This window comes from Styela clava, chromosome 4 (assembly GCF_964204865.1).
Source record: "Styela clava chromosome 4, kaStyClav1.hap1.2, whole genome shotgun sequence".
Lineage (NCBI taxonomy): Eukaryota > Metazoa > Chordata > Ascidiacea > Stolidobranchia > Styelidae > Styela > Styela clava.
This window is the reverse complement of record NC_135253.1, coordinates 5,124,395-5,152,121: the sequence shown is the minus strand read 5'-3', so window position 1 is coordinate 5,152,121 and position 27,727 is coordinate 5,124,395. Positions and strand designations below refer to the sequence as shown.

Genomic DNA, 27,727 nt, shown 5'->3' with positions numbered 1-27,727 from the left:
TTGTGATGATTTGTTATAGGAAGTCATCATGCACTCTGTCCAACATTACATCCGATTCTCCTGCTTTTATCAAGAATATATCCTTCTACTATGCAACCAACATCTGGAATCAGTTTGACAGGATTCATTCCACTTTTGATCAGGTATTGCAAGGCTTGTCCATGAGACATATTTTATCTGTCTCATCCCATCTCAAAGCAATTTATGCCGTTTCCAGACTGCCATTTTCCCCGGAATTGTGTTCGCTACAGCGCTCTAGATCTAGAATGTATTATTACGCCATACGCGCAACGATTTCTGATTGCGTATTCGCGCTGCCACTTTACCTCACCGTCAAGTTGAAACCGCGCCGGTAGTGACAGAATGTTAATTTTGTTGACGCACAAAACGCAATCTTATATAAAATTGCCCCAGTTGTCTTACGAGTCCCGCTAGTTCGTAATTGCCCCGCCAGTCCACTTGTCTAACGTGTCTCATGGGAAATACAAATATGAGTCGTCCCATCCAATGTGAATCCCATTCTCATGGTCAAGCCTGGGTATTGCAGAAGATAGACTTGGTAGTAATAGATCATGGTAATCATGGGAGCAACGTTTACTGCCCAGACAAAGATCTTTTTGTCAAGATCTTTTGCTATATTCCGTCCATGTTGGGTGTGGGAATCTGTAATCGTTTGAGATTCCTGGACTCGATTCTGAAAGAAGTCGTAAACAACCAGCCATTACATGATTTGACTCTTCGATTTATTTCACATGGGCTTCAAACCTGTAAAGCGCCACAATGAGCCTGTTGTCGAGCTGTTTATGTTTTGACTTGTGATATCAGCTAATATAATAATGTTATTGATACCCTTCAAGCAATTTAAACCACTAAAGTACAAAAAAGTAACGTTTTTGGTAATTTTATTCTTGTTTTCGTTGACTTTTTTTGCAGATGTAGAGCTTCTGCAGTATATAAATCACGAGTTTCTGCAGCCGTTGCATTAGCAAGTGTGTTGACCTGGGATCGAAGAATAAATGTAATGAAAATATGCTGCGATAATTTGAAAAATGATGCTGTTATTGTACAAGGAAAATCATCAAATAATGAAGGAATATTTTCTTCTGCGCAAAATCGTATTCATGGTGGTTTGTTGCAGGTAATTTAGAATATAGTCCGAATTTAATGACAGAAAATATGTGGTTTTCAACCAAAATAGGGCGAGGCATAATAGAGTGAACCTCTAAAAGGATCTAAGGCTTGAATATATTAACTAGATGATGATGATCCGGAAAAATTCCTGTGCTTAAACATTCGCTAGCTCGATGCATCCGTGAATGTTTGTCTTGGTATTTTTAGGCAATAGGGCGTGAAAGTGATATGAAAAACAATGAACAAACCTTATAGTAAACTTTTATTTCATCTTGTCCATCTGTGTCGTTGTAAACAAGATGTTATTACATCTTGTATTATCCTACGGAAAATACACAAGCTTCCACAGCCTTGTGTCGCAGGTTAGTGTCAGAGAGCTTCGGTTCGGCGCTAAGGAGAAATGATCTTCATGTGTCGTCCTGGGCCATATGCTTACTACGACAATATAAGCATGTATAGAGAATGTATTTTACTACACTGCACCATTGCAATTCACTGTTTATGGCCCAACTCATTCATAACCTACACAATATTTACATTTATGATGTCACTATGAAGATGGCATCGACATTTTTGCATATCGCATTGCTTGACTGTGTTCTTCTCTCGTTTTATGTTTTTTCTTTTGATTTTTCAGATCAGTGAAATTCTAAATAGTGAGATTCGCTATAACCAGCTCTCTACTGCCAACCTGCGTATACTGATTGATCTTGTAATTTCAACTTTAAACGAATTGGCAGAAGCTGTTGTAACCAAGTACGTAGTCTCTCCCATCGTTATATATTGTTATATATTAATGGATATGAACTTCCATGCAATTGTTTCATTATTCCATCCATATTTTTTGTATGCAGTGATTGTGAGCAGTGCCTCATAAATATCGTGTACCACTTGTGCCACACTTGGTCCTTTCAAACACACTTGTTCCGCACTTTTCTCACGTGTCCCGCACTTATTCCACGTTTAATGGCTAATCCTGCCCTGAGCAATGCTCTATATCGTTAAACACTTTTTCTCGTCCGTATCTTAACGGATAACTGTAATGACTTTTTTTGTTGTTGTTATAAAAACAACGATTTTTCAATATTCTGATTAAAGTTGCTACTCAAATTGTTGAATTCGCGAAATTTCGAAAAATAATAGCGTTGTATTTTAGACTTTGGTGGGATAGTGAAAGTGTTTTATTTTGTGGTATACAATTCTACAACGTAGATGTCTTAATTTAGTATTCTTGTGTTGATCAAATTCCCTCTTTCCGGTCGGTACCGTATCAAAATATCTCTTAAATTCGGAGAACTCCCTAAACGATTTTAATTATCTGCCAGACCCCTTTCCAAGAATAGGAACTATTTCTTAGAATTAGGCCATTAGAGAATTGAAATAACTCCCATTAGTTTTTCTTGGAATAATGTGGTCGATCGGTATTTCCGTTCATTGGGTGTGTATTACACCTTTAGTTATTTCGTATTAGCAACTTCAAGAGAGGTAATTTTATTTATATTTTGGCGCTCCAGAAGTATGTGTACCAATATGGAGATAACTAATTTTGTTTGCCTACTTCACATCAAGTTGTGTAAAGGGACTGAAACATATGGACAGGCTTTATTCACTTGGCTAACACAGACTGTCCCAAACTCGAAATAGAACTAAAATAGGAAAGATCGGAATAAAATTATGGCCTAACCCTAACCTGGTACACATACTACGGGAGTATCGATTTGCGCACACACATGAAAATTCTCTCCAACCATGAAATGTGTTTAATTCCTTAAATTAGATAGAAGCCGGCTTTACTATATTCATTATCAATCCCGATTCCGAGATCTTCACTAAGTCTACTTTGACAATATAAAAATGAGTCCCACCCATTCGAACGTTTTTCTTTTAGGCGAATTTAGCTTTCTTCAGAAATGCATCAAAATCTTACTCTTCCACGTATTATGAATATATGCCACTGATTTTTAAACTATGTTCGAACGCGATTAATTTGTCATGCAACGTGTAAGACCCAATAAATACTGACGGTGGAAGATTCCACAAAACTTCTTTGGCACGAAGTGAACCACTGGGTCATTTTGATAAATTGTTATTGTTGTTAATAACTTCTCTGGACTAATCAATTTTGAATTTTCGGCATTTAAAGATGCAAAGGCTATCACTTTTATGTTTTTTGACTACTAAAGTTTTATGGGGTCAATATCATGCACCGAAGGTTGCTGACGTTTCTGTGGTCACACCAGTCCATACATTTGATTATTCTTCCTTAATAGTTAGTAAGGAGTATCAGCTATATTCTGCTGATGTAAATGATGACATAAAACGATGCGTAATTGCCAGTAAATAATTTCAATCAAGTATGGCGAGGCACTATACTGCACTAGAATAAAGTTGCATATCATAGTGTACTCCTTTATAAATTCACAATTTCTCAATCCCTTTATTAGCTTTGTCTGGTATGTTAGCGGTTAAAACAGGGCAAAATTTTTGCACCAGGGGCCAAAAATGTACCCCACCTAGACCAGCGGGCCATGTAAGTGTGACGTAGAAAGTTACATTTTAGAACAATTTTTGCAGTGTTACAATAGCGGAAAACAATAAACTTCGTGCCAAACTAAATTTAATCGCAATGTTAACAAATTCCTTGGGCTATTTTTTAGGTAAATCATCAAAATTTGGTTTTAGTTTGGTTGGGGCACCATCAGGCGGGCCATATTAAGCATGAACTGTGGTTGTTTAGACGGACTTGATTATCATCTATAATACTTGCCCAAATCACTCCCTTCTCATCGATCTCACTTTAAATCTGGAAAACCGCTTTTCTATTCCAATTTTTTTCTGTCCGGATTTTGAACCGGCGTCTGATTTTTATTTGACTTGGCATTGTGTTCGAACACAACTTGATGTACCGGATGAATAAACTTTATTTTTGGAACAAGATAATAACATATTGACGGGCGTAATATTTTTTTGTAAATTAACTTCGTATATTTTATTTTTTAGAAAAAACAATTGCCCGCTTACGAGATCTACAGCTGTTCAATTATTTATTTTTATTCGCGATTTGAAAACTAAGAATTCATTCAAAGGTGAGTATCTCAATAATCATTGAATATTGGGTACTTTACGTTCGGACCTGGATCAATCGTTGTCTCGAGTGTCAATGCACAACTTGCACTGTGTTTACTCCCTTTGTCTCACTTTTCCCTCTCATACCACTGTGCCACACAGTTGTACCTTATTTTTCCATTTTCCCTCTTGTGCCACTTTTCCACGTGTACCACACTTGCACCTCGTCTGCTTTAGTTTCCCTCGTGTACCACATTTGCATCTTATTTGTCGCACTTTTCCCTCTTTTACCACTTGTACCAAACTTACACCTCATTTGTGTCACTTTTATCTTTTGTACCACTTTCCAACTTGTGCCTTAGTTGTTTGTCTCACTTTTCTCTCTTGTACAGTTTTACGACGTGTACCTCATTTGTCTCACTTTCCCCCTTTGTGCTACATTTACAACTTGTACCACAATTTCCACTTCTGCAACTCTTGCAATTCATTCGACTCACTTTTACCTCGTACCTGATTTGTAGCACTTCTCCCGGCTAGGGTGGTATAAATTTAAAACAACTGGTTAAGTAATCTTATGAAGTAGGAATCATACAATTGGGATAAAATGAACAATTGGGACATCACAACCTCTTCCAAGTACCAAAAGATGTAATCGAACTTTCAATTAGTGTTAGCTTTGTATAGAATCAGCTTTTTTTCATTTTGCATATGAACTGGTTGAAAGGGCCTCAAAGATATTCATCAAATTATTCCAATTTAGATACGAATGACTGGAATGAGTTGTTAGCTGTGATCAAACATTCTTCTTTATTGGAATTGGAATCAGTTACTCGTAATAATATGTTCGATATACCTGGATATTCGTTTCTTCTTCAAAGTATTGCTCAAGTTTTAGTTTTGTTGTGTTCAAATAGGTATGGCTTATTTCAATGTTAGTATACAAATATTTATGATTAATGATTATAATCTTGGATAATTATCCATTTAGTGCCATTAGCCTGACCTCATTGTAGTTATTCGATATAGATTATAGACTTTGACCACAAAGATGACTACAAGTATTCAGGCACGATGGGATTTAAAAGAAATAACTAGCTATATGTGATTGCAATTCAATTCCGATAAAACAGAACTTATTTGTACATACCTAATTGCTACATATTCAAACAAACATGCATTTCGACATAAAGGAGAAACTTATTGTTGGTGCATTCAGTTTATGATCACTATGTCTACGACTCTTCATGTTGAAGAATGATATTGAAAATGAATATCAATCCTAATCTGAAACCTGGTCCAACTTCAATCAATAAATCTTCTAACAACTAGTCGATCGATCGTACAAATTTTTTGGGCAAAAATGATTTTTTCGGCTATTCTATCCGTTAAATTGATGCTTTTCGAATCAAAAACAATGTTGAAAAAGTGATTTTCGTCGTTTTGAATAATAAAAATACCTACTTGTCATCGGTGAATATGTCTTCCCTTCCACAGTTAGGAGTAATCTTCAATTTTTTTTAAGATTTTCTTCAATAAATAGAACGAATCGAGCTTTCACATTAAAGAAAGCACTTGTGTAGGATGAATAAGGAATTATTTCGATATACATATAAATTACAATGTAGTGTTTTATTTCTGACAGGCTTTCAGAGTTGCTACCATTGTTGGAAAAAGTGTTTTCCACCGTTAACTATGATATCATAGATTGTGTTGTCGGGGACATAGTAAAAAGTTGGGACAAGGAAATTGCAGCTTCTTTCAACAGCGAAGGTACTTTTCATTTATTTTATATTGGTCTAGCCTGGGTCATATGTGAAGACTAGTTTGGTGCCCGGCGAATGTATGTGCCGAGTTTGTACACAAAAATTATGATTGGTTTCAGCAAATCTCATAATCGTGGTCATTGTACAGAAAATACCTCGAAGTCTGGAATCGGGTGCTCTATATGTGAGTTGTTTGTCAGTCGATTTCCTTGTTTTATTTCTTATTTTACTCTTTCGTCTAATTGAGGTTAGCATGGGTTAGACCTAATAACGAGTCATTCGGTTACCTCGTCGAGTGGGCAAAAATAAAACTTTTTTTTGTAGTTCAAATGAAATTCTGGTGACCGTACCTTGTTCTGGTAATGATTTACAGCAGTGGTTTCCAAAACGCGGCCCGCGGACCAGTTACGGGCCGTCACACAACACACAATTTTGTCCCCCAATCAATTAACTTTGGGAACCACTGCTTTACAGCAATCCTGATTGTGTAATCATGTGTATATTTATTTATAGACTTTTTAACCGCTTATTTTCTTTTTCGAAAAGTCTAACGAGTGGGTTAATCGTCTTATGTGTTTACACCCACGCATATTCTAAATTAAACTAACAAAAATTTCCAGTTTATTCAAAACTTCCAGTATAGATAGAAATTCGCTACCTACATTCGCTTTTAAACATACTGCATTGATTCTGTCCTTTACATTGTGTCAGTTTGCTACATGAAAAATCATAATATTTCACTGAAAATTTAAGAGTGTGTTTTCAGTTTTTATAAACCACGAAAAATGAGGAAATCCTGATTCGATCACGTTTTTGGTTAGAGCTTGGAATTTTGGTCAACCATCGTAAAACCGCACATTAAGTAGAATATTATTTTGTTGTTGAAATGCGTGTTTATTTGCTCTAGCCAGCCAGTCAATAATGACAAGGATTACACGGTGGTCCATTTCTGTGCTACCATGATCTTGTTGGAATCGCTAGATATCCGGTACATGGCCTAGCAGTGACAACCCGTGGTTTGGCCGTTCATCTTTACATTAGTCATAAATATCGGATTTGATCGTTGGTTTGATGCCCACCACAACATAACCCATATAGAACGGAATGCGTACTGAAAGGACAGCGGTCATTTTAAAAAACAGTAGTACCTCGAGTACGGAGTGCTTTCTCGTACAGAGCCTTGTTTAGAGCGACTGCTTTCATAAAACCTTTTTAAAGCGACTTCCCACAGAGCTTGGTAAATAAATTGGTAGATTTACAATCTTCTTCCTTGTACAATTTGCTATTGTTTAATCCGAAAGCTTTCGGTGCTATAGAGCAGGCGTTTCCCAACCAATGTATGCCTAGCGACCCAAAATTGGGTCGACTGTGAATCCTCTTTGGTAGCTTGTTTTTTAAAAAATCTATTCATCTCATTTTATAGTATTTTTTCTGTTTCTTTTTAATTTTTCTGTTTTTTTTGTGTTGCTCAATTCTATATGTGGGAAATATCGCAGTGCAAAAACTTGGGAACATCTGTTTTGCTAAAGTAAAACCACGCTAGGGTTCAAAAACTCGCTGATAGCAGACAAGCGCGACTTCCTCAATTTGGAGTCATTTCTGGTAAAAGAAATGTTATAAAAAACGATAGTTTTGTATTGATGAACAAGAGAGCTAAGCTCAAATATATGGGCACGTCACAAGGTGTCGCTATTATTTTATTCTGACACATAAAAAACGAATCTCTTGAAGTGGAGAGAAATTTGGAAATAAGTAAAAGTAATAGTCTTCTGGCGAAAAAATCAATCTTTAAACACTGAAAATTTTCAAAGCAATTGGTCCAGTATTCGAAGAGAAAAGCGATTTTTTGATGATAATAACAAAGAATAATATTACAATAACAACAACATAATATTGAAACCATCGTTATGTACACTGACGTGTCGAATTAATTTTGCGACCACAAAATAACTACATGCCGCTTAGTATTTGAGCATATACTTGGTTCGCGAGATTTTACAAAATTTATTTTTCAAAAAATTTGGGTTGCTTGAAAAAAAGGTTGAGAACCACTGCTATAAAGTCTATACCGTAGTAATTAGTTGACATCGCGTGAGTGTACTCATCTAAGTCCTGGTTTAGAGAAACGATGTGAATCAAAGGCATATTTTCTGGTGTGTGTGGGGTCTCCTGTGGCTTACTCTGAAATTTAATCTGTGATTACGCTACCTCACAACCTTACTTATATAACATCAGCTCGGAGTTCATTACGTATTGATTATAGACGTAATCTGATTTTTGAACTATTTTAAATAAACGTATCTTTTGCGAAACATTTTTGTCTTGTTTCCTATACTGTGCTTCGGATTTATCAAAAGCAATAGTTTTTCTCAATTCACAACAATCACAAATTAAATTGTTGATCAATTATTAATCGTAATTTTTTTTCAAGCAGAACAAACCGCCTTTTAAAATATTAATCTCGCCAATACATTTGCAGTCAAAAATCTTGGCAATCTGATGTTGAGATTTACATACTTATCCTATTGTCTTATACTTATCCTGAAATGTTACTAATCTACACCTACAGCAGGTATTATTTTTAGGAATCTAGTGTTATTATATCAAATCCAAATGGCGTCCATTTTTTCGAATTACCGATACAACCCCTTTTTTTTATATTTACAGATGCGATTCAGTTCGAAGAGAAAATTGTTCAATATATGATGGAACGACGCTATAATTTCAAAATTACAGAATTAGTAAGTGCATATTTCCAGTCCATAGTTTCCAAGAAGGTTATTTGCTTCCCTTCCCTATTGTTCAGTTGTACTTTGCATAAAATTAGGTGACCATTGATCGGTTTAACATGCCGAGATTATGCTCAGAAAACACCCTCAGAATGGCAATGCTCATTTCTATCACCTCATACAGGTTTCATATTGCTTGCTTTTTCATGGCGATAATATAATATTTAAATAATACATTTATTAGGGCGTGGTCGTATTTCGTGTATCATGAAAAAAATATACATCTCAGTTTCGCTTTTCATTAGTTTCACATTGCCTTGGCTCTCAGCGTTTCCCAATTGGTGGAAATTCTTTCCATTGAGAATTTGAATGTTTTTTCTTTTGTTGGGGGGGGGGGGATTTCCCATTGCGGCGTTTGCGTGTAGTTTGACTATTCTTATTTACGACTTTAGTATTATTGTTTTGCATATGTATACATACGTCATGAGATGCCTTAGCTAAATATATGATTAGATGCACTAAAAAGTTTGTTTTATCCTGTGCCGGACTGGTACAATGTCATTTACTTCATAATGCGAAACTACATTTACCCTAATATTTTAGTAGGTTTTACATTTTTATTCCCCAATTGTATTTTTAAATGAATACTTAGAATATTTAATATTTATAAGTCTTATCGAAAAATTCTTTCGAAGTTTCGAAGCAAAAAATAAAATTATAAAAAATTGTCAGCAAATTGCATTGATAAAAATTTATGTCTTTCGCTATCTAAAGCAAAATATGAAATGATATTAGATTCTAATCTATTCAGAGAGGTTTTGTAACTTCGTCGAATTATTAAAATAGTTGTTTTGTCTGAATTACAATTTTTATGAATAGATATCTATGTTTCAAAGAAAATGAATGTTCTGGTCGAAAATTGTAAGATAAAATCATACCGACGTCAAAAAATGTACGGAATTTGTGTTTTGATGTTATAAGCAAAAAAAAATTTTGTGGAAAATATAACTTCCATATAATTTATTCTTTGTCAAACACACTCTATAGATGGACCGCGTATGGCGTATGTTTGGCCTGGTATTATTAATATGATGTTCTATTCATCACAGATTGGTAATATAAAAATTAATGAGAGTTAAGAAAACTAAATTTTGCGATATTTCGAAATTTGTACATATTATGTAGCTGGCAATTTCCAATAAATTTGATTTCGTGGACTGTTGATAGGAAATAAATTAAAATAGTTATCAAACAAAAAAAATGTATTGTATTTTGAAACAACCAATCAAATAAGTTTAAATCTTTATTTGGTCTATAAGCGCCATATTATCCTTATTTGTGCTTTACCTGAACTATCTAAAACAGGTGTACTACAACGTTTTTTGTCTGCGGACCTAAAAACCTAACTTCAGGCAGCTAGCTGGACCACATAAACAAAATAGATTTTCCATGTACACGATTAATCGCAGCGACAAGAGCAAAAACATGTATTTTTACCCATGTGAGCGGCTTTTTAAACATGAACTGTCGGATTACTAACTTGTTATAAAAAGCCTTTGTACCTGTACCGGAATAGCATTACGTCATGCGTATTATTTCAAAAGAAAAACAAACGCGACAGAAAATTAGTTAATCCTTATAAGGCGGGTTATTATGTGTTCAACGATCTTGCTTTTGGCGATACGCTGTTCACAAATTAGTCCTCGCAATTCTAGACACATCGTCTCGCTTCGACATTTTCTGCGTTCGGTAACGTCACTGCGGCTCTTTCGTCTTGTATTACAATCCGAACATTCAATTTCACTATGCCGGGATAACCATGGACCGTCCGTATTGTTACGACTTTAGAGTGATACAACTAAGGCCGAATGTAACAAGATAATTGGTTTAAAATACAATGCATCTCATTCATTCGATCTTGCGGGTTCAAGTCGTGCGCAAATTTGCGTCGTTGACGAAGTTTTTGTGCTCTCGGAAAACTTATCGCAGCATTACAAGTGTGGCTAAACATAGGTAATCTATTTTTCTTTTCTCTTCGTTATTTATGTTTTTCTTTTGTGTTTATGAGACCTATTTGTTCAAAACAAAGTGGATTTTGGAAGTAGGGGAGTTAATCGTCATAATTTTGAGGAAAAAAATATTTTCAAATCCTAACCGTTTTCCAAATTGTTTCTTAAAACAGACACAGACGAACGATATACTCTTATTTTCATTTCAAAACAATCCTTCTATCCTTAAGCTGAATTCAGTTCATTGATGACATTTGGTTGGGTTCTGTCCTTTTTCGGGAAAACCTTTTGTTAGCGAACATACTTGAATTGAGCAGAAGTCAATTGAAACAATTGTCGATCTCATTATATTCAGCGAGATATATTGTGCGAGAGGACTCTTCGTTGTCGCAGAGCGGTTTTCTTTAATGCTGGTCGGTTACGGCTTACTCCACCACCAATGCAATGCATGAATATGAAAGCTCTCTTATGTTTAGACTAGTGTTTAGTAGGTCTGAAAGCAACGTGTGATAAAATACATCTCGACGTACATAAAGTACCGAGATCCCATATGATTCGGTGTAATAAATTGCGAATAAATACCTGATCATAATTTTTTCGAAATTAATAAAATTTTCGCCCAGGTGATATACGATACGCTTTCGACTTCTGTCAAGGAAACTGTACAATACGTCTGTACCGTAGAAGCAAGCTATAAGTGCTTCCTTAAAATCACTTATCCAATCACCGTTTATATCCCTCCGCAGTGGAGGGTTATTGGCCTGGACCTATCATTTAACATAAGAGGATTAGAGGTTCGTGGTATGGCATTCCATGTTTCAGCCTGGTAATAAAGCAATATTGAATGTTGTTTTGAAGCATTGAGGTCCATGATCGCCTTTAATCACATCAGAAGACCACGAACTAAATAAGTTACGAACTCGAAAGCCCGATTTTTGTTCGGTGGAATGTTTACCTTGAATGGAGCTGCTAAGCGATACACGAACTTTTTCCGTAAGAGTCAAGTTAAATCGAGTTCATTTTACTTTTTTAACGCAATATATCTTATAAACAGATTCATTTAAACTAGAATTCCGAAAAGATTTATTTTCTATATTTTGCTACCAGGCTTCGGATATTGACATTTCTTTAGTGTTAGTTTGATATAAACAATCTTGAACAGAATTTTGATTTTAGTAATTAGCTTGCTATTTTAGAATATGATATTAAGCATAATACATAGATAAAACTCAATTTATCTTCGAACTATGATTGGTTGTTTTACTAATATAGACACTGTTGAGGTATTTTAAAATAATTACAAAAAATATTGATTACCGGTACCGTACATGTTTTTTTTTCAACAATGTTTCTGCGAATTTGTTTTTTCCGAGATTGGGACATACGACGAACGCGCATTCCATGTATGTCTCAAGATCGGCCAATTTAATTTTTACGCGCTTCGTCGCACCACTATTCGTCATTACCCATCTTCCTACTACCAACCCGTGATATTTAGATAACATGATTTTTGAAAAGGTCGAATTGTTGTTGTACTTCAACCATATTTTTTTTGTTTGTAGCGTAACTAGAAATGACCTTTACGGTCGACCGCAATTTGGTTATTTTTGTACCGTTATACGCAAACCGAATATTGGAATTTTGTTGTCTCGTGTTTATCCTGATTTTGCGTAAAAAAAATCTTTTTCGTTTTGGCCCAATATTCTAATGATAGGTTTTCAGTGGTGAAATAAATCTGTTAAAATGTCGTAAATGTAAATAATAACCTTTTTATTTGTAATTTTGATGCATTTTGAACTTCTGGGGCGTTGGAAAAATGAATAAAATTCGTTCGCTTTTGGAATTTAGCCCTATTTCGACTGTAGCTTCTTTGATTTATGGAAACTGTTGCTTGGTATATGGATAACATCTATTCCCTTGATCGTATTTCTATTCTTTACAGTATTATCAAGGTGATAATGGAGAATATGCTTTATTGTCGTTGTGATATTGCGCCTTAAACTTGTGAATATTTGTTTTGACCGCATTGTTCGATCTTATACAAAATTACATTTGTCCACAAGATGGCGGTATAGAACCATGAAACAAAAAAAATTCTATTTCTTTGCCCAAGTAAGATCTCCGCTAGGATTTTGGATATTCCACAGTATACGTAGTGGACAATATTTTATCATAATAGACAAGTTTAATCCTTTCAAAGTTTCCTCAATAATTTTCGAATACGTGCATGTTATTCACTCTCTTCAAAAAAAAAAAAAATTTTCAGGAAATACAATGCAGAAATGAAAAAAACATTAACAATATCCTGAATCTGCACTGCCTGATGCACTGCCTGATTTTAGATCCGTCGCGGCCTTTATGAACTTTGTGTTTTAACGGTTTTGCTTGTCTCACTGATATATCAAAAATAAATACTGATATTCACCTTTTATTTTAATTTTAAGAATCGATTGTGAAATATATTTTTACATTTTACTCTCAGTTTGTAACGCTGAATGTTTTTCTTCACGTTGCTTTTTTAGTTGATTTCCTGATTATTTGTATATTTTTGTTAATTTTTCAGATGTACGATATATTGAACAAACTGCCTACGTGCTCCAGCGCAAATAAGTTGTTTCAACGTTCAATGGATATTTCGGAATCTTGTAACCCATCACAATCATCATATCTCCGCACTCTTATCAATTTTCAATCGAAGTGTATGAAACATCTTATTTCATCTCAGTCGGTTTGTGTTTAAATTCTTTTCTTTTTTTTGCAAAATTTGGTTTTGCTTCTGGTATTTCATTGAATTTAAAATGCCTTTTGACCATTCCTATTGGAAATTATTTTTTTGCTATAGCGGATTTGTTTAGGCTGCTTAAATTGAGTGCATAAATTTGGCCATAACTCATGTTAAAATTTTGAGCTTTTTTGTTGGTATAACATCATGGAATTCTAAATTTTTATTTTCGTTTCAATAGTTCTATCAGATCAATATTCTGTTATAAAACAACCAGCAATTCTGTGATTTCAAGTGGAAGTTTATTCATAGCCTTGTTCACGTATAGAAGTTCCTATTTAAAGAAAAATCTTCTTGTTATTTATCATTGAACTTGTTTTATCGTCTTCTCCAACACCAATCATGGATATGGCGGTCTCAAACTAAATATTACATATTAGAGATCAGCCGTGCCCGATTTTGATATATCTAAATGGGTGTATTTTACAGTTTAATAGGATATATCTGAAATATCATTAGATAATTCATTGAAATAATATTATTTATTTACATATTTCGTTTAATCTGTATTCAGCTATAATATAATTGAATGTATAGCACGACCGAAAATTTTTTAGACGAAATAGTTTAGAAATATTTTTTTGCTTCCAACGCTAAAATCTTCTGTTATCTTCTTGGAAGAACTGTTCGCCCCGTTTCAACTATTTTATTTTTTATTTTTCAAAATTGTTTTACCATAAAGTTGCAAATTCGCAATGGAAAAATACAGTAAATATACAAAATCAAACATTATTTCGACATCCATTAACCTCGTTATGATTCAACAGGACAATGAATGAGTCATGAGGTCAAGTACACGCTACGGCAAAATAACATTTGGGGATTGCGAAATTCAGTCACTAACATTGAATTAGCTGGCCCGAATTATATTTATGACTGAAACGATTTACAAGGTTGGAGATGTATTTGTGGCATATTGTGATTGATACACACCCTAAATTCGGATATTTGAGATTTACCGATATCTCTCGATATTGTCGATCAAATATTGATACCAATATTAATAAAATGACCGTTTTTGCCGATACGATATATTCAGGCTGACCCCAAAACAGAACCCCTAATTTTTTTAATTACTTCTATGGAAATGAAAAAAATATATATTCAACCCTAACTTCTGTTTGTGTATGATTATGCCTAAAAGTTCCAGTTATCTAGGGCGCTTTGCACAAAAGTTTGCACTGTGTTCTGTTTTATTCGGTAATACTGTATGTACATAGAATCCTCATCGAATTTGACGTGTTCGATTAAAAACATAAGGAACAAATTCCCAATACAGAACAAGGAACTTAAAGCGAACTGCTTGTCTGAGGATATCTGATTTTGGCCGTAAACGTTACAGAATTACATTTATGTTAGTGTGCAACATGAATCTTGAATTGCACGAATAATATGGTCATGTTTATTCCTGCTACAGCAGGCTTGTAATATACGGACCCACTAGCGCTGACATGGGCGAACTACGGCCCGCGGGCCAAATCCGATAAATTCTTTTTATTGAATCATTGGTACGTGCAATTCCACATCGTGCATGAAATGGAAATTTACTTTCAAAAATTTCTGTTAAGTTGATTATTATTTCAATATTAGTATAAATTTCAATCGGTGTTCTTATCGTATAAAATACAGCCCTTTTTATATTGTTCATTAGGAATGGCCATGCTTGTCAGGGAAAAGATATACAAAAGAAAATGACGACTTGAAATGACTACCAAAAACCATCAAATTTTGATAATTTTTCTATTGTAATCGTGTCATGTATACTGTTAATCAAAATTGACGTATGCGTGCTCAAGTTCGAGGTTGTATTCAATCGTCATTTGATACAAGAAATGCGATTATTTGTGTAAAATGATGCGATGCGAGTTCCCTTGAGTTTGAATTTCGCTGGTATTCCAGCTTTGTCCGTAAAATTCTTTTTTCATTGCGTCATTGAAACATATCCAGTGCAGAGCGTTATCCATAAATAATTCGCTATTGCGCAATAAGGCAGGGTGCGATACGTTCATTCATGCGGACGTGTTATGGCACCGAGGGTTTATACCTTCAAGTATGGCCATTTTTATTCCGTATGTAGCTGAAGATAATTTCTACTTTTTTCATTCTTAATTTAAATATGTTTCTCACTAAACTGGAGATGTAATTTGCCATTATATCGAAAATTTATACATATTTCATTGCCAAAGCGTAGTTGATCGTGTCGTATCCTCCATCACACTCGTGATTGGAAAGAGGAACGACCCAAATCGGCCTCGCAAATACCATTTTTTCGTATAATTCTACGTACCGGTAATCATTTTCCCGGTATAAACATCAATACATTTTCTTGGAAGTATGTGTTTACTTTTTTTTGCCAAAGTCAAGTTGGCTGAGTCTGATTTCCATTATGTATTAAATTGGGTTTTAATTCAGTTTTGAGCTTGCTTTGGTCAGTAAATCACTATGTGTACCTTGTTAATGCATTTATTTTGAAATTACATTTTCAGATTAAAATTATAACAAATCCACAGAAATATTTATTTACAATTGCTAGGAATTTCATGTTGAACTCTTTGCACATTACCATTAGGAGCACTGTTGCAATAACACCACGAATATATAACTTTAGATTGTTTCGCAGGTTCGAATCTCACGGGAGATAATTATTTGCGTATATACATACGTATTAGTCGGTTACTGCGCTTCCTTACCACCCGACCGAATTGTGGACTGGTAGTCAGGCGGTAGGCTGCAGTTCACCACATGATTGATTCGTCTGACAGCTCATTTCCACACGAGATAAATATGAAAATCCTGTCCCACGCGCATTTTATTCAATGCTCCCATATGTAACTTAATGGAAATAAGTCCCGGACAATCAAATCGTATGTTCCTCGCGCCTGTAGTTGATTTGTTGTTGTGATTGATCGTATAAAATATAATTTTCAGAAAATGCCTCCAGATTTTTCTGTTATTGTTGACAAATGGATCAAAGTGCTGTCGTCTGCCTGTCAATCATACGAGAATTCCGATGACGTCAGATTAGCTGTAGCGAATTCCATTTCAGAGAACGCCGAAGAGGTTTTACTTGACCCTGGAAATAAATTTGGTGAGTGATGGCATGTAAATTTATAGCATCTTTTTGCTGAAAAAGCTCATTAAAAAAATTATTCAGTTGTCTCTGGAAGCTAATGCCATTTTGAGTTTGCAGTACAATATGGGGCTATTTATGGTCTCGCACAGATCGTGTATTATGAACAAACTAACACAAATAATTCAAACAAAAACGAAATTGCCGGAACACAATTTTTTACGACTATTCATAGGCAATTTTACTGTCTATGCTTATTACAGAAAAAATTTCGCAAACAGAATTGTAATTATGGATTATTCCCCGATTCACTAATCGATTTTTGAGTTAAGTTTGTATGAAACATATATCTTTCCAGTTGACATTCACACACCACCATACAACAGTTCATCGCTATTTCATTTTTGAGCCAGATTCAAACTAAGCTTGCGTTTAAAATGCGAGACACTTACAACTGGGGTTACAAGGCTGTCACGATATGTATATTCTTAGAACTAAATGTCAGTTAGTGCAAGTACAGCATTACATTGCACTTTGTAGACAATACGTCTACTGCTGTATACCTGGAATATTTTATAGATGATTTGGCTTTGTATGAACCATACATAACGCACGATGTTTAGTGTATATTATCCATGACCCATAGATGTGCTTAAATTGTATTTATCACCCTCAAAGCAAAGAATGATTGTCTTTCACCCCAACTAATTGGATCCGCTGTGGCTTAGAATCTCTAAAAATAGACCCATTAACAATAAACCGGGATCGCCAACAAAAACGGCGAAAACAATTTTCGGCAAGGGCTGTTTTCAGTTTTTTTGTTTCTAATCCTAGCCGATCGGGTGTTAAGCTTTTTCCGTAATTGAACCCACACTTTCCAGCTTGCATGCAAGTTTGCCAACAAATTTAGGAAGCAGCGCGACCGCGATTAGGAAGCGGTAATTCTGGTTTGTCATGGATTTTACAGCCAGATAAATGTGATTGGGTATATTCCAAGCTGTCGCATTTCCCGTATTACAAAACAAATTAGAACTCAGGAAAACACTAAATGTACTAGAATTTTTTTGTTTCTAATCTTAACTTCAAAAACTTTATCACCTTTTGCGATGATACACTGATATATAGATGTTTGGTGCATTTGTAACATTTCCTCTACGAATGGTTCATTTGCTTATTTCAATTCTGAAACCTGATTATTACAGTTTGAATACCAGTGGATGACTAAACAAATTCATGCCGTTTGTCAACAGCCAATATTTCCAAAACATCCATTTAAATTCTTTTTATTTTGCAGTCATGTACTTCATTGTGTATGTAAAAGAGCGGCTTATTATCGTGTTATTAATTGTGGCAAAGCAGTTACGCGGCGGAAATTTTGCTCAACATTGGTAAAAAATCTTGACGATCAAGATCATGTCTTGGCGCACCCTCGCTTTCACCCATCCCATTTTCAACGATATGAGATCATTAACTATTTTTCTACCGTTTTCTTTGTACCTTTGAAAGAAGTTCTTTTAGAGCAGTTTATCTTAATCCCGAAAACTGAATTTATAAGTCGTAAGCATGGGCCTGTTAAACGCCATTCGAGGTGTGTTTGTTACGATCTCCCCACGTAAAGACTATGAAAATTCTTAGCGGAGCGAAATTGCACGTTATCAAGTTAAAATTAGTGATTTGATTTTGCAGTCCAAGAATGGGCCATACGTATTCGGACATTACATATATGGCCATGCATGAAAGTGTAAATATTTTCGAACATGCTACAGTTCCACTTCGATGGAGCGGATCGCTAAAAGCTAATCCCACCGATTCATTGGTAGTCCGAACTAATATCCTGTCGTATTACGAAGGCTTAATCTAATTGAGGGGTCAAATTTCTTAATACCCGCGTTAGGCTACAGTTAAGCTCATCAAGGAGACGAGGCAGGTCTTTTGGGTTTGTAGCCTATTTTACTCCGCCAGGATGAATCCTTTTAATTCTCTGAATACATGAGGTCAAATGTAAAACTGCCCCGTGCTGGGAGATTTTCTATAATCACGTTGACAAAAGAATATTATTACAGCGTTTACGAAATTCGTAACGTACCGCAATGCGATAAATATATATTTTTTTCCATTGAAGCTCATGATTTGAAAATTATCACTTTCCTATACTATTCGATTATTTTGGACAATGGTATTTTTGTTTTTGTTCGGACGCATTTTATTTCACGGAAGCAATCGTTCTCTTTAATTCTTCTTATTCAATTTCTGTCGCCGTATTGTTCATGACTGCATGAAACGAATATATGTTTTAAGGACGCTTCAATTTAAATTATTGCTGAGCACGTAAACATGTGTCTATCCTGCTACCTCAAAAATCTCTTCTCCATTGAAGAGTTCAGATAAGATCCATGGTGCAGGCTGATCATCCTTACCTTGGTCTAGCGGTTATGGTGTTCTATACAATTTTATCTTGCTATTAAAATTTTCGCAAATTTAATACAAATCATGCTGTCGTTGCAACATGGCAATTTGTGGGGATATATATGAACTTGGTGGTCTGAATTTCAAAAGAATTGCTTTCAAATGACATTATTTTCATTTTCGCCTAAACTATATTATTTATAAATTTCTGATATGATACCTTTTCACAATTTTTTCACGGGCAAGCTTTTAGATGTTTGGATATTAGTGACCATTTTTGAGTATTTAATTGCTCTCTTATTTCTTATTGTTTGCAGATAGCCAAAGTTCGTCGTTATCCCTTTTTCCCTCGTCTCCTGGAAGTTTATACTTATCGTTCATTTTACTTATATTCAATTTCCCTCATTTTATGTCCGTAATATGCTTGTCAAGTATGATGGAAGATTATATTGTTTTAATAAAGCCATTTTATCTTTGGCCCACTCAAACTTGTTCGTTGAGTTTAAGCGCCATATTACGTGAGGGTCAATTGAACATGAATTTTGTTTTCACCACAAATTCGTTTGTGAGTGAATATTTCTAGCGCGAACGCATTTATCTTGTTACTGATTAAACGATTCGAACTGGTAAATTCAGGAGAGTTAGCGAAGTAATTTGGCTTATCATTATATCTATCATTGTACCTCATTCGTGCCCAATCTGTCCCAATTGTATGAATATCACTTAATATGCTTACTCTAAAACCTTCCGAACAAAGTATTAAATCTATCCTAGCCCAGAAAATAGCACCTGTTTCACAGGCTTTCCAGATTAAAGATGGGACGAGTATTACACGAAATTTCTGTTATGTTAAGAAGTGATGTGAAAGTTGTTTTTGTACAGTTTCTCGCAAGCCTGCGCGCAAGCCCAACCGATCTAGACACTTGGACAAGTTTGGTAATCGTCGCGTTCGCGCTTTTTTATTTTTCTGAGCATTTCGGAAATTCTGATGACAAAACAAGGATTGTTTGTTACCGAAATATTGCGCCGATGTGCCATGACCGTTTGGAATTTTTATTATTTGAATTCAAGGATATGTCGATAGTATGGGCCAAAAGGCACCAAACCGAAATCTGAATTTGTGATTTTTGGATTTCCATATGTCTTTTATGCACTTCAGAATGAGATCTAGTTTTTTTGTATTACTAGTCGTCACGAAATGACTGGTGCGCAAAAGCATTGGACCCTATCGTCATCGTAGGTTTTCAAATCTCATGCTACCACCCACCCATGGTGTATTAGATATTGTTAGTTAAGTCGAACCGAAAAGATTCTGTGTATTTCAAACCTTATAATATAACAACACCCAAAAGAACAAGCTACTGCGTTGATTATTATAAATCAAAACGTTTAAACAAGAGCGATCGTTGACGTACGTAGTTGCTAGGCGTGGAAAAACTTGAAGCTTCCATGTTTGAGCGCATAACAATCATTTTAATGAAATTGAGTGTGTTTGGGCTATCCATTGGAGAAATTAGAGCCAAATTTTCCGACCAGCGATTCTAAATCATCCACATATTATTGATTCATACAGTGAAATTTACTTTTGCACTTACGGTAAGTTAGAATGTTATGGAAATGCAAGTTGTTTACAGATATCTTGAATCCGGTAGTATTGGAATACGATACGATCGTCATCAGCCAAACCGAATTTGGTATATTTCAGACATTTGCCAAACGACCCATAGTTCCTGTTCGTGTTCAATAAATCTTCCGTATCTCATTGACCCCGGGTGAAATCTGACGTCATAGATGGTTTACAATTCCCGGAAAGAAACATCCCAATCACGTACGTCATCATCCGTCGAGCTGTAAACATCTGAAATGTGCGCTTCGTGTCATTTATACCAGCATACTTGCAACGGAAAACGTGAATTTCATAAGAATTTTGTATTTATTAGCAATTGACCTTTATAAGTCCTGCGTCTAATAGGGTGACCCGGATTCCGAGTCCATGAACCTAACTTTACTGCGAATGTAAGTTGGAATCCAGGGCTCTAGCCGTGGTCAGCCCATTACTCAACATCATCTAACACGAGGGAAATTTCTCAGGCTACACCGAACTCGAAAGTTGCGTGAATTTCAACCCATCGGTTTCGTGATAGCTTGCTTAAAGCTTTGTTTGGGGTGAATGCTAAAAGGAATATAACCGTAACGTTGACTTTTCCTTAGTTCATTGAATTTTTGCTAGAAGTTGTTCATATAAAATTATTGACTGTCACGTTAGCGATACTTGATATGACCTAACAATTTAATCTGATTGTTGCATTTTGACGTCACAATAGTATTGCTGTAAATTTTTAAGTTTTCAACGCCGCAATTCTCCTTTCAATTGCATAGTTCATCAGTCGTATACATTCACCGCATTTATGTTGCGATGCTCCTTCCTACCGCATTTATGTTGCGAATTTCTCCCTTTCCGGATCAAGTTCATTTCTAGTTCAATTTGTATTACACAACGTATTTTGTGGTTATTAGGAAGTTATACTAACTCCGTTGGGTCTTTGAGGTCAATACGATCTGGTGGTACATTATTAATTCTTCGCTCATAAACATGATTAAACCGCTGTTTACCGGCATCAAGCGCCTTGTTGCAAAACGTTTGGCACATTATATCAGCCTGGTAACCTTTGCGCCGATTGAAATGAGGTAAACCTAACTCAGTCCATAACAGCGTGCCAGAATTTTTGATGGTTTTCATAGAGGCGTCCGACATACGATTTATATATGTTTTATAAATACTTTTTAGATAATGACGAGAAAGGGAAATATTTTGACATACATACGTCACTATTAAGCTAGGTCGTGGAGGGGCAAACTACGGCCCGCGGGCCCCGTCGAAGACTTGTGTAAAAAAAAATTTCATGAACATTAACTGATAATGAGCTACTTGATTTGTCAGAAAATTTGTGCGGGTGGATGCTTTTACTTTTACATCTAATCCAATATATTCCTTCAATAATCTTTAATTCGGGATATTGACATTTTAAATTTAAATTAACGAAATATCTTTTGAAAAAATGATGTACTTTTTTCAATTCGGCCTTTCGCAAAATCGATTTTCTGAATACGGCCCGTGTTAAACAGCAAGTTTGGCCATCCCTGAGCTAGGCTGTACTGTTTCGAACAACTTTCCGGTTCCGACTCTATGCATCATTATGCGTAATATACACTCTTATTATCTACTAGGTGAAAGTGCATATTGGTATCTGGATTTTAACCGCGAACCTGTCACCCGATTCCATATTATTACAGATCAGTTGCGCAAGATAATTACCGCAAATTGACTCTTCCCTAGAGTATACAGCTAACTAACATAATGTATTTATGTGTGACAATTTGCATCTTGTGAAACGCATTTTATCGCAGACAGCGTTTACGATTTTTCAATTTATATGGATATAATATAATCCTTGTTATAAACTTGTCATGTATGTCAAAGTGCGTCCATATTTCGATTATCAGAATAGAATTCCCCTGCCATAACCTAACGCGTATTCAAGCTTGCCTCGGACGTTATTTTATCCATGGCCCAAACTTAAAAAAAGATTATTGATTAATGAGTCTTTCCTACGTCAAATATTTGTGGATTGTATTGTTTCATAATTTTAGTTTATTCCAACATGTACATTCGGTTGGATTGTTTATTCTATTTATAGAATCGTTTATTGACACAATACCTAATTTATAGTTGAAATAATGACCGAAAGTAGGTCAGGTGCCACCATCACGGCAAGTCTGTTGTAGATCGTGATTGTCTTTAAATATCCAATTTCTGAGCGGCATTCAAATATATTAATTAAATTAATAAATGACAAAATGATGACAGATTTGAAACTAGAAAGTCATGAAATATACAAATTGACCTATTTAAATATTTTTTACCGGGATGTGACTGTAAAAGGGGCATAAACATGTACGAACCAGTTACGCACCATCAAATAAATACACAGATTGTAAACAATGTATCTTTTCATGAAGTCAAGCTGAGGAGGAAAATATTTTTTTACATTGAAAAGGAGGAGTCTCGAATCCAGCCCTGTTTTATCAGACGTAAATACCGAGAAGGCCGATTTCTAAAAAGACGATACAAGTATTATTTGTTAGTTAGAAAATACTGTTTTTTTTGTGATTGGTTATATTAAACTATCTATTTTTGCGGAATTGGATTATTGGCAATATCGACCTCTCCCGAGACCCAGTCAAAGAATGCCATGTGTTCCTCCATTGATATATTTTAGTATAATTTAGAATTGTGCTCTGGCACTCACACAAAGTCGTCTGCAATCCCCCTAATTACTCTGTTTACAAATTCCATCTCTGTATCTTTAACCCGAGCCTGACTCTATTTGACATCTGACACCGTGGTCACTATACCTCACTAGCGCTTTGGTTGACCTTTGACCCAGAAAATTGAAATTCTCTTCGGCTATTTAATTTAATAGCTTGGCCTTAGATGACTTTGCTTTAAATTACTTTATATCTTTTGCTCACGCACTGCCGATAATGATATGACTAAACAATATACCTTGTCAATATTTTGTCGCCATCGTGAATAGAAAATAATATCGTCATTTATAAAATTTTGAAAAGTAAATTTGTGTTGGGGTTGTTTGTTCATTGTTTGTAGGTGGCGCATATCAAACAATTAGGTTGGCGGTTCCTAACCCCGTCTTCAGTACTGTCAAAGAAAATTATTCAGGTTGACGTCATAATTTTTGTTACGTCATGCACTAATTTGTTTTACGTTTTTCCTCAAACTTTCAAGTTCATTATTTCACATGTTTTTCGAACACTAAAAATAGAGTAATTTCGATATTACAGGACGCATTATGTTGTGTACAAATGAAATGTATTTTATTTTTAGATCTTGTTATAATTTTGATTTTGAATATTTTGGGCAAAATGTTCATGTTACCAAATATTGTTTTATAAAATTTCACACGACCTTAATTTCACTACTAAAATGAAAACTATTGCAGGTTAATTATTGAAGGTTCGAATCCTGGTTAATATTGTTCAACCTGTTTCATTGTGCAAGGAACCGAATTATAGATTCGAATTTTAATTACATATTTCTTTCTGTTGAGTGACTGCTTTCACAGAGCCTTGTTTCGAGTGAATGTGGAAGATATCTAATTATTTAAATTACATGAATTTTCAAGCAGAGTTTTATATTTTTAATGACACCTGTAATTTCGAATTTTATGGTACTGAATTCTTTAGATACTAATATCGACCACAACCGTACCATTTTAGACACCGTTGTGGTATTAAATTCAGCAGATTAAAATTTTTGAAATCTGTTTTGAGTATCATTAAATTCTATTTGTAAGTCTTGCATCACTTTTGAGACTGACTATTTGTTTTTCATCCTTAGTAACGCCATAGGTCATATGAGGAGGACTGACTAATTCCTTACTTCCACTGTAAGTATAGACACGAGTCATCGTCGAATATTAATTCCCTGGAAGGAGTGTCATTGATTAAAGAATTAGCTCATTATATTGGCTTGTTTTGCGCGATGACTACCGGTACATATCTCATGTAATTGAGAATAATATTAGACGGAATTGAAAGTCTAACTGTTGTTTGCGATAGGTTCTTAGTAAAAAATATAGTTCGTGCGTGCTGAAATGGGCTTCACATAGGCAGAAAACACAACAACATCCTAGCCCAACATCCCAGAACAGCGGTGTACGTGACATTCATAACGTTACTAATCGCTGTTGAATGACAATATTTTGAAAGTTTGACTCGGATTTCCCTTCCTATCGGAATTTTTAGGAATTCGAAGTTCATACCTATTTATGTGAACAGTATAATGCTTGTGAGTAATTCACAAAGGGCTTTAATTAAGACATGATCAAAATGAATAATTTCCTAATCGGAATGCATTCGATTCGATCGAATCGAACATATTATACCAGCTTGAAATTTTCTTGGATAATGAAATGCACACCTTTTATTTGTAATCATAATACTTAATCTCTATAGTGATGTACTGCAGATTGATGTGGTTTCAATTTTTTTTTGTAGTGGAAAAAGTAGGATTTCGGTTCGAACATATATTAGTTTAATGGCAAGTAATCACATTTTGCAAATAATAATATTCTAACTTATTCTTAAAATCAAGAATCAACTTTTTGAATATAACTAAGTTCGAATATGATCGAATCAAATCGCTTTTTATATGCTTCTTGACCTCCCGCAACCTTCATATTTTGGCCTGGTCTCTAAGTACTTCTGAATATTTCTGTTTGTTTATACGCCGTTAACACACCTTATTAAACGCCCATCTTTACTTTATTATTACTTGTTCGTAACCTTTACTGAAATACATCACGAAATATTATCAAATTGAAACCGCTGAAAGAATGTTGCAAATAGGACTTCGTGACTTATATGCAAATGTTCGATTTTATCTATAGCTGAACTTCCAACTGAACGTTTTTGCCTTTTTTCGAAAAAATCCAGAGTGAAGCCTATCAATTTTATGTAATTGTTTATTGTGTTCACACCCCCAATCCCAAAGTGCTGTAAATCTATCTTTCAAATATTTTTAAAATTCTTGTCGATATGTTTTAGTAGTTAGTAGTTGAAAACCCAAGCTAAAATACACATTTATACTCCCGGTCAAGCGAAAGTTTTTTTTAGGAGATCTTGATCAGAGAACAAGACCCAGTGGATATCGTTATCATGTTCTTAACACTAGCCGGTTTCGCTTATCTCGCCGTTTAAGGTTGTTTTTTATAAGTTGTTTTGATACATTCACTACAAACAAGCTTAAAGATTCAGGTTCGTTGATTTTCTTCCAAGTGCCCACTTCTTGAGTTTCAGCAATATTTACCAACCTGCTGCACTTTCTCGCTACAATAAGCAAGACCCTAATTTGGCAAAGTGGGGATTCCAATTCCAAACTATGTACCTGCTGGTTATGGCAAAGTGGAGGGTTTATTCATAAATTTAAAGTCAACTAAATCTTTGTTTTGTCGAGTAACATTGAAATGTCTACGTGTAAGTTAGTCACCTGGGTTGACATTTGTACATAGATATCCAATGCACTTCTTTTGACCTTTTCCCATAATCTTTGTTAAATTAATTGTGATTAATCGTAAAAATTTATTTATTTCTTTACTATCGAGACAAATTTTCGCCACGATACGTGAAGATTTTATCTCAATTTTACATTAAACACTGGTTTTATCGATCGAAGTTCTCAAAACACATTTAAAAATTCATGAATTCACTCATATTTGTCAGTAAATTTAAATTGTGGTCTCATCAAAACGTACTACCAATTGTTTTACCTGAATTAGTGGATAGGATGGACCTTACGTATACCACGTTAAATTAAGCTGATAGATTTGGTAACCTTTATATGACGCTCGGTATATCAGTTTTAATCAGAAAGCGCGGGAAAATGAATTTAAAATCAAATTTGAATTTTTGTCTTTCGGCCTCTTCTTTTTTCTGGCCATTTAGAATTATTACAAAAAAAAAGAATTGGATAATTCTTCGTTATTATTAAACTGGAACTATATATTAAATATTTCGTGCTCTAGCTTTATTCAGTACAAAGCTAACACGTAAAGTTATTTAGAATTTAATCATTATTTTCGTAATGATGAAAATGGAAAATTCCTCGCATATATAAAACTTGTTTTTCCTGAAACATGTATTTATCGCCTATTTCGTGTGTTATGATTTCTTATCGGGATTCATGTGCCGACATCGAACTAAACATTACCAGGAAATCCTACTACTAAATCTATGATCATTTTTTCTTTCATTTAAGATAAACAAAAGCAACGCATTGGTTGTCGACCAATCACATACACACACCCAATCGTGCTCCACGCCATCATTAACCATGAATGAAAGCCATATTAAGATAGGGCTGTGAATTTTCGCCATCCGAATGGAGATGAAAACTCTATATACTTTACGTTTTTTGATGATCACCATCTGATAGACTACGGCCAGACGATTGCCGGTGGAGTACTGTTAATATCCTGGCAATACATTTCGCAGTCGCCATCGATACGCAAAGCCCTCTTTTGGGAGTACCATTATGTCACTGATTTGGCATTGGTGATTACCAAATTTCAAAACACAAATGGTGGGGGGTAAGGCATGGGCTTCAACTTCGCAGTTTTCAGCCTGCGACGTCAACATACCTAACAACTAGATTTTATTGCGCTTGTTTTCCAGTGTTGCTAACAATACTGTAATATTGGCATCGTCAATAACAGTGTTCTGTCACGTCCGATTGACCTATGTTATTCCTTCGTTGATACGTGCAGCTATGAGCAGAAGCACCCGATTAGAAATTGTTATTCCCGCCGATTAACGCGCTTGTGGTCGCAAACCAAATACAATGCGGGACATTCTGCCGTCAAAACCGTATTGTATCAGACGTAAACACATATTGGATTTCAAAAATCGCCGAGTTTGCCTGCGTCTTTTGGTTATTGCTAAGATTTGATTTTTAATACAAACGGCCTCGATACACGAGGTCAAGACAACGGGACAACTGAGTGACAAATGTGATTGAAAAGTTCAATTTTGACTGTTTTTTTTTTTATATATACCCTAGTCCCTAATATTTTTAATTATTATGATGATGTTTTGTGCTTGGCCTCTCACATATTACACTGTAAATATTTATTGTTTTACATACAAATCCATTACTACATTGTATATATATTTTAAAATATGCAACATTTGAA

At 34.9% G+C, this 27,727-nt stretch overlaps 1 protein-coding gene across 2 annotated transcripts in view; it reads left to right on the top strand.

Moving 5' to 3' along the window:
- LOC120326992 (tRNA (32-2'-O)-methyltransferase regulator THADA-like) overlaps positions 1-27,727 on the top strand; it is a 108,914-nt gene that overhangs the window by 17,363 nt on the left and 63,824 nt on the right. For both annotated transcript variants that reach the window (XM_078111477.1, XM_078111476.1), the window contains exons 27-35: positions 20-143; positions 934-1,138; positions 1,769-1,887; positions 4,132-4,217; positions 4,958-5,111; positions 5,840-5,967; positions 8,628-8,701; positions 13,262-13,426; positions 16,409-16,568. In XM_078111477.1, coding sequence (XP_077967603.1) covers positions 20-143; positions 934-1,138; positions 1,769-1,887; positions 4,132-4,217; positions 4,958-5,111; positions 5,840-5,967; positions 8,628-8,701; positions 13,262-13,426; positions 16,409-16,568 — 1,215 coding nt within the window. The remainder of the gene's footprint in view (positions 1-19; positions 144-933; positions 1,139-1,768; positions 1,888-4,131; positions 4,218-4,957; positions 5,112-5,839; positions 5,968-8,627; positions 8,702-13,261; positions 13,427-16,408; positions 16,569-27,727) is intronic.